Source organism: Cydia splendana, chromosome 15 (genome assembly GCF_910591565.1).
Source record: "Cydia splendana chromosome 15, ilCydSple1.2, whole genome shotgun sequence".
In the NCBI taxonomy this organism is placed as follows: domain Eukaryota; kingdom Metazoa; phylum Arthropoda; class Insecta; order Lepidoptera; family Tortricidae; genus Cydia; species Cydia splendana.
The window spans coordinates 10,258,485-10,270,992 of NC_085974.1; the positions used below are offsets into that span (position 1 = coordinate 10,258,485).

At 37.0% G+C, this 12,508-nt stretch overlaps 1 protein-coding gene across 1 annotated transcript; it reads left to right on the forward strand.

Annotated features, from left to right (window-relative positions):
* Positions 1 to 324: 324 nt before the first annotated feature.
* LOC134797598 (fatty-acid amide hydrolase 2-A-like) lies at positions 325 to 11,795 on the forward strand. Its single transcript, XM_063769888.1, has 6 exons — positions 325 to 753; positions 5,119 to 5,338; positions 6,275 to 6,407; positions 7,104 to 7,228; positions 9,322 to 9,456; positions 10,824 to 11,795. Exons 1-6 carry the CDS (start codon positions 562 to 564, stop codon positions 11,591 to 11,593), a joined length of 1,575 nt encoding a protein of 524 aa, XP_063625958.1. The 5' UTR covers positions 325 to 561; the 3' UTR covers positions 11,594 to 11,795.
* The last annotated feature ends 713 nt before the right edge of the window (positions 11,796 to 12,508 follow it).

Here is a 12,508-nt window from a genome sequence, read left to right on the forward strand (position 1 = left end):
AACAGTCTGTTCTTCCCCAAGGCCTAAGCGCACTACAAGACAAATTTCAACGAAATCGGTTCAGTACCTTAGACATGAAAAAAGCAAACTTACATATGAAATCAACATGAATTATTCATAGGCATCCGATAAGTCGGAAGCCGGTTGGTTCTTAACTGCCTCGCTAACTACCAATACCTAATGAATACAGAATTCATACCTGCCTATGTGTCACACATACCATTGTTTGTTTATCGGGTCGCCTAGTCGCTATCAAAACAGTTCTTACTCGCCGGACAAAAGCTTTATGTTGAACGCGTCAGCGCACTCAACGGTAGGACACCGACTCAGCCCCGTCTGGCAACCGCGCGGCGTCAAGCCTGTCCGCAGAGAGAGAGGGCACGCTACACAAACCATGACGTAAGCCTCGAGTCTTGTAGGCAAACTCGACTGAATGAATCGACAGCGACAGTCCTCGGCGCACTGTTCTCTGCGAGCGGCCGGCATACTTTACAACAGTGTTTCCATAAGTGTAAATAAAACAGTTTGGATCGTGTCAATGCGTGTGTGTTTCAAATAAACATGGATACAGAAATTAAACCGTTCAGTTTGAAGCTGAAAGTATTCCACGCAGTGAGGTACTTCCTGGCGAGTATAGCGAGGGTATTCTTTACTCTTTACTATGGGAAGAAAGGGGAGAAGCTACCGCCGATAACCGATGAGATCCTGAAGCAACCGGCGATCGAAGTCGCGAGAAGGATTAGGAATAAAGAGGTTTGTTATTGTTTTCTTGTTGAAAACATTTAATAACTACATATATACGTAGGATATTTGAACCTTGAATAACAATGTACTCAAAGTGTAGTTCCATATTTGAATAAGGTACCTATTTATTTTTTACTGGTTTTTTGTGAGAAAATAGTAACTATAATGTCCTTGATAGTGCCGTTGTCGTCAGGGATAGATTTATCGCCTTTTTATCGGTGTGAATAATATAGGTAATTGAAAATTTAATTGAGACTGTTATGGAACTTATGGAAGTTTGTTATCTTACCCAAAGATTAGATTGCCTGCAGCTGTACGAGGAAAACAACCATGCACAAAATAGAGTAGCAATGTTTGTTTATTATAAAGAATACCTAACTCTGCTGTTGTTGTGCTGACTATACTGATAAAATTGTCTGCGTTTATTTAATCCTCACGTTCAGTTTATTTATTTGTAGACCATTTTATTGAACGCAATAGTAGTGTTTGCACTTGTTCCAAGTAGGGTTGCCAGATCGAAAGGTGCTTTTATCGGGAAAAAATTTTTTTCGGGATTTTGGGACTTAAGTCGGAAAAAAAAACATTCAAATTAAAGTAATTGTATTAAAAACAACGATATTTTACATTATGGGCACTATGCTCGACGTGGGTCGCTCGCTCGCTCGACGACAGTTCGGAACTTGAAATTATTATTTTATAACGTGAAGCTGTTTTTCGGGACAATTTTCACTTTGTCGGGAATCGGGAACACATGCTAAAAATAGGGAGAATCCCGCCAAATCCCGACCATCTGGCAACCCTAGTTCCAAGTCACGTAAAATGGGATTAATATGACCTTGTAGTTGAAAGGAACAAGAAACCATGTCAAAGCCACGGCTAATTCAGCTTGATAAATAATTAAAGACTCTAAGAACTCAAAAATGCAACTAGGTAAGTGCCGTTAGGCACGCGATGGAATGACTATTAGGACTTGATATCTAGACCTACCTTTAGACTTCAAATAATAATCGCTACTATTCCCACATTTTGTACATATAAATACATTTTACGTTTACGCTTACCACTTCCGAAAATAAAACAACACGCCACGCCATTCAAAACCGCATCAATATCGTATACCGTATACCCATACCCAACTAGTATCGGTATTATGTAGTAGTAATAGGTAGTAATATTTTTCAAGTTTATCGCAAACAGACAGACGGAATCGGTATGTAATCACAACAACGATGTAGAACATTTGTTTAAAAATAACGTACGCGTTAATTAAAGTTATTTATAACAATCAAAGTATTATGGGACGAATTATGTTTGGGAAGCAATATGGAATGTTATGTTTTCATATGCCCAGCTTTGTTAATTCATTGACAACGCCGATCGTCATACTTAATACATAACATCCTCCCTTTTTTAACTTGATTAAAAACGTTAGCCGTTAAAAGTACTATTGTATGATATGAATAATGAATATGTAAACTGTTTTGATGATTTAACACCTCCATTTATGTCACTACAGCAAACATAAAGGTCTCTTAATATTTTCCTCAAATCAATGTAACTGGCATAACTGTCGATAAACAAGTCCCTCGAATGTTAACCGGTCTCTGCTGTGTTGTTTTTGTAGACATCCTAACATATGTGACGGAAAGTTGAGTGATTTGATTTGAGTTGAGAGGCAAAAAAATGTTTCTAACCAATGTTTTTGCTGTCTCATTCCTTGCTGTTTATAATATAAAATTGTAAATGAAATGATGGATGAAATGTGTAATAATCTAATAATAACCACTTAGGAAGAGAAATAAAGGATATACTTGTATTATATTACGCCAAATACCTATATACCGATATAAGTATTTTTTTTCTTACTTAGTTTTACGAGTTGGTTGGTTGAATGCAACATTTGTCTATAATATTTTCAATTCTGAATTGTATAATTCGTTCGCACTGCATATTACACATATGGCCAAATTAAGTTACGAAACCTAAGTAAATGTAATAATTGGTGGACTCGTTAACAACCATCGCTCCGTTCATACAGGGAACAAACATCCATCAAACAGGAAAAGACGAACGTTAGCTCGTACAGAACGGACAGTTAACCAATTAGGACGACGCCGTTCTCGACGCTAAAAACGAAACTGTCATTCGTCTGCTACGATTTGAGTGTCCATGTGTCACTGTCGCACTTACATACGTGTAAGAACATGACGATGACGGCTACCATGGCAGACGATAAAAGCGTTGCTGCGCTTTTATCGTCTGGCATTTAATATGAAATTTTGTGGAAAGTGACGATATCACCAGTCACCAATTTGCTATTCCAAATACTAACTCCTCTCAACCTCAACTTAAATACAATGTAAAATTGCTTTCTGGCCAGGGCTCAATTATTATTCGGTCGGAATCTTGATTTTTTAACAGCCTAATTTAAATTGTAAATTTATTCGGGAATGAACCAAATCAAACGATTGTTTGCATTATGGCTGGTCGGTCCAAGGAATTTTTCTTTTTTAATAATTTGGTGCATTTTTCAATTTGACGGTAACTCCTACAACAATTATCTGCCGTAATTTCATTCGATATAGGTATTCGATATTCATAGACTACATTTTATTGTTTTAGCGTAGCGGTCGGTAGCAACATTATCCGTTCCTCTTATATTTTTTTGGACTCCAAAGGGTCCCTTTTTTGGGTAATATTTTAATAAAATAGGATTACCAAAAACCAATTTAGTAACGATTTCCTAGTATATCTTTTGAGGTTTTTGAATCAAATTAAAAATATTTACGTAACCTACGTATATTATGTGGATCAACTTAAATGTTAATTGGTTTCAACTTCCAACAAATGTTCTATACACGCAAAATTTAGTTGTATTCGATGGTTTATAACGGCTAGCCAAACGTAAAGTTAAATAAGTAGGCAATATGTAAGTAGGTACAAAAACAAATATATTTTTTCCATAAAAAACTTCGAGATCGGAAATCAATTGAAATATCATTTTTGTTTTTTCATAATAAAAATAGTTAAGCGATCAATTACAACAATTTATTATTTATACAGCAGGAAAGTTATGCAGTTATACAAGAACGGAACTAAATCCCCCATGAAATCAATCATCAATCAATTCCATCACAAATCCCTGTCATTGAATCTCATTTCAAGATGGATTTATATAAATAAGTTTCCTCTAATACTAAAACTAATTCGTAGACTTCGTAATCACGAAAAGCGATCGAATTAGGTCATAGCTAAATTACGTCAAATTAGGATAAATGATGTACGACGTTATTACTCGACCCTTGGGGTACATAACAATCCACTTTGTCCAGTAGCCTTTCAACATGGTTTACCGTTACTAATGAAAATAGGCACCACCTAAGTACTTATATATTATTATGAAATTTATCTACTCACGAAGAGAAGTTCTAATAGGATATTTCTATAATGAAATTTGATTGTAAAAAATAATGACTAAAATCGGAACTCTGTAAAAAGATTATAGTCGTATAAGTTATGTTATGTCAGTCGCCATCAGATATATCGGAGCGGCACAGGTGCTCAAAAATATCTGAACACGCACTTTAATGCCTTGATAATAATTATAGGCGTGTTTAGATATTTGTGAGCACCTTGGGCGCTCTGATATATCTGATGGCGACTGTATGAGCGAGTCGGACTTTCGTATATGAACTGAAATATGTAAATGAAAAAAACGTAACTTCTTCTGTGTAAGGTGATATTTTTCGAGTATGGGACCATAAAAAAAAGTTACATCGATTTAAAACCGCCCTTTGCCTTCCATTAGCTAAATTTAGAAATTAAACGCGAGCCAGATAAGTCAGATCGTTACCGTACCGCTGTGACTTCTTATACTTAAACATTATTTGAATCGGGCCGTAAGACCTACCATTTAACTGATGGCTGTCAATTGTCATAACTAAAAGAGTTAATTCATAACTGCCATTTATGTGATCTTAGGTTGAACCGGCTATAATCAATCCAGTATCAGGGGTGCGAAACGCCTCCCTTCGGGCAAACTCGGCTCCGTTCGGCTCAGCATTGCTCCGAGCAATTTTTAGGGTTGACACAACTTGACGTCCTTTTGCGTGCACGTCCACAGATAAGATAATGGCTTAAATTTTGACGACCCTAAATAGCTGAAAGAGTAGTGCCATATATTAGAAAGGGACAGCATGATTTGACCCTGAACATCTGTCAAACTTTCTGTTTTGTAGGTACAGCCTTTTCTGTACAGCAGTACTATTATTTATTCTGTGCCTAGGCAGTAAAAATTTCATCACCAAATTTACAGCCCTATGATTCATATTCGCTTCCAAAACATATTTATATTTTATGATGCCTTCGTTTCAGGTGACAAGTGTAGAGGTACTCGAGACGTGCATCAGACGCATCAAGGATGTCAACTCGGCCCTCAACTGTTTCGTGGAAGACCGATTCGAGCTGGCTAAGAAAGAGGCTAAAGAGGCTGATGAACTCATAAGCAGTGGGACCATGACGACCGAACAGTTGGAAAACGAGAAGCCTCTCTTAGGCGTACCTTTCACTACGAAAGACTGCATCGCTGTTAAAGGTAATGGTTGCATTTTAACTGTATTTTATTGTTTAAATGACGTGTTACGTGAGATAAGTGGCGTAATGATATGTAGGGTATGCAGTAATTGCACTCGTATTGAAACGAGTTCGATGCTATAGCATGATATGTCATACATTATTATCTTTTCTTTTGGAGTGTTAAGCTTTGTAACGAAGTACCTCATATACCTACATAATAACTTTATACATGTTTCCTTTAATATTAAAATGCTTAATCTGTTTGATTATCGCGAATTTAAAAGTTTCTTCACTAATGTTAACAATGATTTGCTATTATTTATACTTTGCTATGCCATTATTTAGAATGATGGACCCACGCCGCCAAAGGCGCACCTTTTTTACGTCCTTGATTAAATGTTTGTTTGTACCTACGTAATGGTCGTCATATGTTAATTGGACAAACAACTATGTATCTACTAATAGGTAACCACCTATTAGTTCTATGTTATGTATACTATTTCAGTGTATAAGCATAAGGATATTATGATATCTCAGTGATAGTGATATATCACCCGCATGTTCTTTTTGTAAATAGGCTCTCTAGAATCGATTTCTTACATGGAATATCATATCCATCTCCTATTGAAATCCGCAATCTATGAGTAAATACCCCTCGAATGCATCGACAATTGAACCGTAGTAGAATGACAGGTCGATCATGAATAAAATAAATTTACTATAAATTTAGAACTTTTTGGTAGATAGGAAATATAGGAATCATCAATTCATCATCTCTTATTATTCCTCTAGCCTCTACCTAATTATTGAAATTTTGATAGTGTTCAATGTTTTCTAACCTAACCATTGTTACAAAATTATGTTAGAAATAAGATCGTAGTTATAGCTAATAAAGTTTTTAGTCCTGATTCTACATGACATGGGAATAAAACGTTGTTGCATTTTAATTCCTCAGGCCTACATCACACATCTGGGGTCGTGCTTCGAAAAGACGTGATCGCCAAAGAAGACGCCGAGAGTATTAGGTTGCTGCGAAGCAAGGGGGCCATCATCATGGGCCTTACCAACGTGCCAGAAATTTGCATGTGGTAAGTAGCACTATATCTACATCTGCAGGAAGCCGTACATATGGCGGGTGACAGAAGCCTATGGAAGAGACTGGTCAGCAACATTAGGACATGATGTCACGATCCTCAGCATTGAGGGAACGACTGATGATGATGAAGTAGCACTAACTCAAAATCCCAAAAGCTAGTAACTTCATCCAAAGTTCAAATCTCAAGATTAAATTTCAACAACTGTCATTAGATTAGAGCAACTAAAAGGCATCATAAATAAAATGATCCACAGTACTAAAGTAAAATTATCATATATACTCGTACAATGTTGCAGTTCGAACCAATTCTTCAAGTTATATTCATTATGCGTGCATTAAATAAGTTGAGCACGGTCTATCAAGTATCAATACTATCATAACAGTATCATGACTTCGTCAATTCCAGTGTATTTTAGGCTCCATATATATTGTTATCATAATATTTATTTTATGAAACCGGACTTATCGCGACAAGTGCAACAATTATCAATTTTATAAATAGAGTCTGAGTGTCAGCCAGTCAAAAGGTGCGAAATTATCGCTGGATCAAACGCGATCCATAATATTCATTTGGAAATATCATCATTACCTACGTTTCAAACGTACGTACGCATACGTTTTCAAAGTTCAAACCACTTGTACCGTAAATAATAATATATGTGCAATATAGTTTCGGTGTATGTTTTAGGTGGGAAACTCACAACCACATACACGGCAGAACGAACAACCCGTACAATACCACAAGGATCGTTGGCGGCTCGTCGGGGGGCGAGGGGTGTCTACAGGGGGCTGCTGGCAGCATATTTGGCATTGGTAAGAACTTTAGACCCCAAGTGCATTAAACAAAGAAACCCGAATTCACTGAAGTGAATTGGTGCTATCTATCTACTCGAAGGGTGAGACAAATCTCCTTGAGTGTGCTTTCCGATTGCGCATATTTATTCTTCAGAGTAAATTATTGTGTCACGTATTTCGTGAGAATACCTTGTGGTATAAACTTTATACTTTTTATAAAATAGGTAAAGCTACTTTTATTTATTTGGCCAAGCATTGTTTTACATAAATATTCCTGATTGGCATAACATTTTTTTTAATTTGCTATATTTTTAACTCACTTACTTTTAATTCTGGATATGAGTACAGCTGTTACGGATAACAAGGTCTTACTATACTAGGCCGCTAGGGAATACGCTCCGTAACCAATGTAAACAAGGTCTCTGATCTGACGTGAAGTCTACTCGTTAGTATACTTCCTATTCCACACATAATTCATACAGGCTAATGAGCTAGCGTTTCGTATTCCACTAGGTTCCTTTCGAGTATTATAAGTTATTTTAATATAAAATCTGTATTACTCTGCTTTTTTATGATTTGATGCGACGACGAGGCCTGTGCCCAGCAATGGGACGTGTAGACGTGTAGTAAGCTGATAATAGACTTTTAGCAGTACACAGTAACACAAAACGTGAAACCATTCCGCAAATTAAGCGATAAAACAAATGAAAGTGGTCGTCCCCATTTCCGATGAAACATCGACTTATCACTTTGACAATACTGCATTATTCATGTAGCGTTATTTTGTATCGTAAACTTTCGACAGTACAGTACAAGGTTGGGTTTTCAGTTAAACGACTGAATCAAATACGAGGTACGGGAAATAATGGGGCTATTTTCTGGCGCGAACTTCACATATATGTTGAGTGTGCGGTTTCAATTTCGAATACCCTTTGTTTTATACAAGTTAAGCTAAATATATGTGGGTAATATTTTAACCCCCGTTGGCCATTTAGATTTAAATATTCAGTACAAAAGTTTCAAAGGAAGTAGTACTATATTAAGATGGTTATATTTTAAAACTGTATTTTGACATACTATATGTCTTAAAATGCCGGGTGTTACAAAATTTGCTCAAATAAATCTTAGAGATAACAATGATCCTTGGCTGAACACTCTCACGATGGCCATACAAAAAGTTCAAAGGGATACCGTGAAAGTCCATGGGTGTAAATGGGGTATGGACATTGGGCAAGAGAGGTTACTAGGCCAAGGTGGTCAAAGAGATCAGCATGGAGACCCATCAGTTAGATCAGCGGTTGGCAATCTTTTAGCAGCCAAGGGCCACATAGTAGTTAACGAAGTTAACGCGGGCCACACTTTGTTAATATTTATGACTTTATTAGACATTGTGTTTGTCCATGTTAGTCATGTTACATACAAAATAGCCAGGGAGGCTTGCGGGCCGCCTGTTGCCGACCGCTGGGTTAGATGGTCAGATAATATCTGCCGTTACCTACGGGAAAGCAAAGTATGAGATTAGCACAAGACCGAAGAGCGTAATAAAGAAAAATACTCAGCAGTGAATGAAAAGGCTGAATAGAGAGATATATACGGTTTAAATACTTATGTCATAATAATGTGACATTGTATGGGAATTATACAACATAATGCGCACATAATGTTGTAAAGTAAATATTTATTTGTTTCGATAAACTGCCGCGAACAAGCAAGAAATAGAACTAATTGTTGTAACAATAACACATGTTTAAATTCGACACCTGTGGTTTTGTTAAAAGTTTTCATGTTACCTACTAGCAAATTCGAAATTCAGAAATCAGTATGTGCAATTTCAAACAGAACACAACGATTGCGTGGAACACAACGAGGAAACTTCCTTCAATTATATAATAATACTCACAAGTTGAAGAGCACAGAGCATGTTACTCAATATACAATTTATACATATATATTAAACCACTTCAAACTTCAAAACATGGTAAACCAATTAGGAACCTAGATCTGTTTATAAATAGTTATTACAGTTCTGCACGTCTCTAACGTCTCTGTTTTATCTTTAATGTTTTACTGTGGTTTTACTTTAATAAATGTATGCTAAATTATATTTTCAGGGTCCGACATAGGAGGCTCCATCCGCATGCCAGCGTTCTTTAACGGAATATTTGGACACAAACCATCCCGAAACATAGTGTCAAATGCTGGACAATATCCACTACCGAAGACTGATCTGCTGAATTCATACCTAGGTAAGTAACAAAAACTTATGCCTATCTATTTGAACCGAGTCATGCGGAGTATCTAACAGTTATATACCATCAAATACTGAAAATCGATACTGAAATTTTAATAACACAGTCCTATAGAATATTATTTGACCGTATAAGAAATATTAAACCAAAGCCGCCTATGTAAGCATAATGTATAGGTAGTTATGGCTATACTCACAGGTTACACACACTCGACACAGGTCGAGGATAATGTTTTAGAACCTGTACTGTACAGTACTGTTACTGCGTATATAAACGTAGGTATGTAAACCTTATCCCCGGTACCTGTTTAGTGTTTCTTTTTTCAATGTCACCACGAGTCGCCCGCATTATTTCACTAATTATTTTGTCAGACTCTGAATTTTGCGTCTTCGAAAAAAGATGCTTGAGAATTTGCTTGCTTAATGCTTAACGTTAGACACGGGACAACTTGCGGTCATCTATCAAATCAACCTGTATAATTATGTCAGAAGGGTTCCCTAGGGGTGCATTAATTTAAATCGCTTAACTATTATGTTTAAAGCTCAGGCGAGCAGCGGGTTTAGGCCATGGCCATAGACTACACTACCGCCCAAAAACTCCACTTTTTTAAGCTTTTACGAATATCGTAAGGTCACCACACATAGGCGATTAGGCGCTTATTAACTTGTGATCTGTAGTTAAGACGAATACATCAATACTGGTTCTTTATTCATTACGAATTTGACCGAGTTCTAAAATACACTTTGCCTTAAAAACTTGTTCCGACGTAAATTATTGGAATTAGACAAGCTATTAGCCAACTCATGAGCCGTGGCAAACCCAGGAAGATGACATTTTTGCCCTTAATTTTGCATATGCATATTCTTAATTGAAGATATACTTAACACAAAAAGCAATAAAGTATGGCTAGACGGTTTTTCGTGTAGTCATAAAACGTCGTATATCGGCGTATGAGCGTTCGGTTCGAGCGCCAACATCCGGTGCCTTTTCACTGCGATTTCAAATCGCAGAGAACTTGTGGCCCAGTTTGTTTGATGTATCGTCGTATTTTGTACGAGTAGGTATATGTGTGATAGAGACGATTATTTAACATAGACTGTTTCAGACAGGTTAAGCTAACTCTGCCCCGACTTTGTCTTTAAATTGTAAGTCAATGAAAAGATGCCAAGTTTGGCACTACAACTGTCAACACAACAGTACAGCCAATAATTGGTTGTTACTAAATGCAATTCAGCCCTAAACTTATTTCGACTGACCTAAAATCTACGCAAGGATTCGGGTTTTATATACGTTAAAATAAGCTTTGCAAGAATATTCAAATCAGAGACATTCTAATGAACCTTTAAAACCTTTGTAATTTACAGGTCTCGGTCCCATGACGCGGTATGCGGTCGATCTTAAACCCCTCCTGAAGATTATTTCGGGCGATAACGCAAACAAACTTGCTTTAGATAAACCCGTCGACGTAGGGAAACTGAAGGTTTACTATCAGTTCAGTAACAAGGCTCCAATGATAGATTCCGTAGACCCAGATATCACGGCAGCCATGAAGAAAGTTGTGGAATTTCTAAACCTCAAACACAAAGTAGTAGCTGAAGAGAAGCAGATCAAACTTCTCCAGAAATCAATGCCCATTTGGATGACAACGATGAAAAGTGAAGAACCGTTTGAGAGTCTGATAATGGCTAAGCAAGGTACGATGGCGATTGTTATAGAAATCTTTAAGAATCTCATTGGGTGTTCGGGAAATACTTTGATAGGGCTGTTCACCGCTTTGATGGACCGCTCCGGCACACCAGTAGGCAGTCCGAGGTACAACCACTATTTAAAGTTACGTGATAGTTTAGAGAAGATTTTTGTGGAGATGCTTGGTGATGATGGTGTGTTTTTATATCCTACGCATCCTACGCCAGCGCCCTACCATAACGAGCCAGTGTTCAAACCTTTGAACTTCTGTTATACCGCCGTTATTAACTGCCTTGGTTTACCAGCGACGACAGTGCCTTTGGGTTTAAGCAGCGAAGGCCTTCCAATAGGAATACAGGTTGTAGCCAATCACAACAATGACCGATTGTGTTTAGCTGTTGCTGAAGAACTTGAAAAAGGTTTTGGAGGCTGGGTAGAACCTAAATAGATGAAAGTTGTTTAAAATTTATATTGGACCATATGAGATGTATTTACCTTACCAATATACACTGATTAAATAATAGGCTGTGCCTCGCATTTTGTCGAGAAATTTTCTACAATGTGTTATCAGTTATCACAAATAGATATACCTATACCTTATATATATTGTATTTTTGTAAATTATGCTAATAAAGATTTTTTTAACCTTTTCATTACCTACTTATTTACTTACTGCAGATGATAGTTTATTGCTACGTTCGCTATCCGTGGTATCCAAATGGATACCAAAACCTAGTCACAATACATTTCTTGTGGCACCTAGGAAAATGATGCAATATTGATGAGTAAATATTAGCTTCTGCAGCAGTGTTTTTCATTACATAGGTAGAGTGAATTGACTACTATTCATTAAACTTTCAGCCCCAATACATAAAGAAAGATATTTGCAATATACATAATTACTTTGCCACTCTTGTAGATGGAATGCATCTTTCTCATCAGTTTTAGAAGAATAAAGAGAGCCTTTACAAGCTGGTGTGGCGAAAAATGTTTTTCCAATTACCTAATGCTGTCGTATTCATTTTGGTTTTCCTGATAACAAAGTACGAGTAGTAGTGATAGACATACTCGTGTTAACAACACAATTAGAACGAATATTACGCTTATAAAGAAGTCAAATGTCGATCATCTGAACCTGGACCAACTTAAGTGCAACAACTTAAGTGGACATCAAACATAAGTGCAACTATTACTAGCAGGCCAATTAAATTTATAATAGACTAGCTGTTGCCCGCGACTTCGTCCGCGTGGAATCTTATCTTCAACATTTAAAGGTGCCCACTGATTAACAGTCCGCCGGACGGTATCGGCCTGTCAGTTAGAACAAAATTTTGACAGTTCCGAACAGCTGACAGGCCGATAC

What these genes read in the sequence shown, in the direction of transcription:
- LOC134797598 (XM_063769888.1), top strand. Translation starts at nt 562, where the DNA reads ATGGATACAGAAATTAAACCGTTCAGTTTGAAGCTGAAAGTATTCCAC. An exon ending in GTGCCAGAAATTTGCATGTG is followed by an intron (nt 6,408 to 7,103) that starts GTAAGTAGCACT and finishes TGTATGTTTTAG; the next exon opens with GTGGGAAACTCACAACCACA. An exon ending in TGGCAGCATATTTGGCATTG is followed by an intron (nt 7,229 to 9,321) that starts GTAAGAACTTTA and finishes TTATATTTTCAG; the next exon opens with GGTCCGACATAGGAGGCTCC.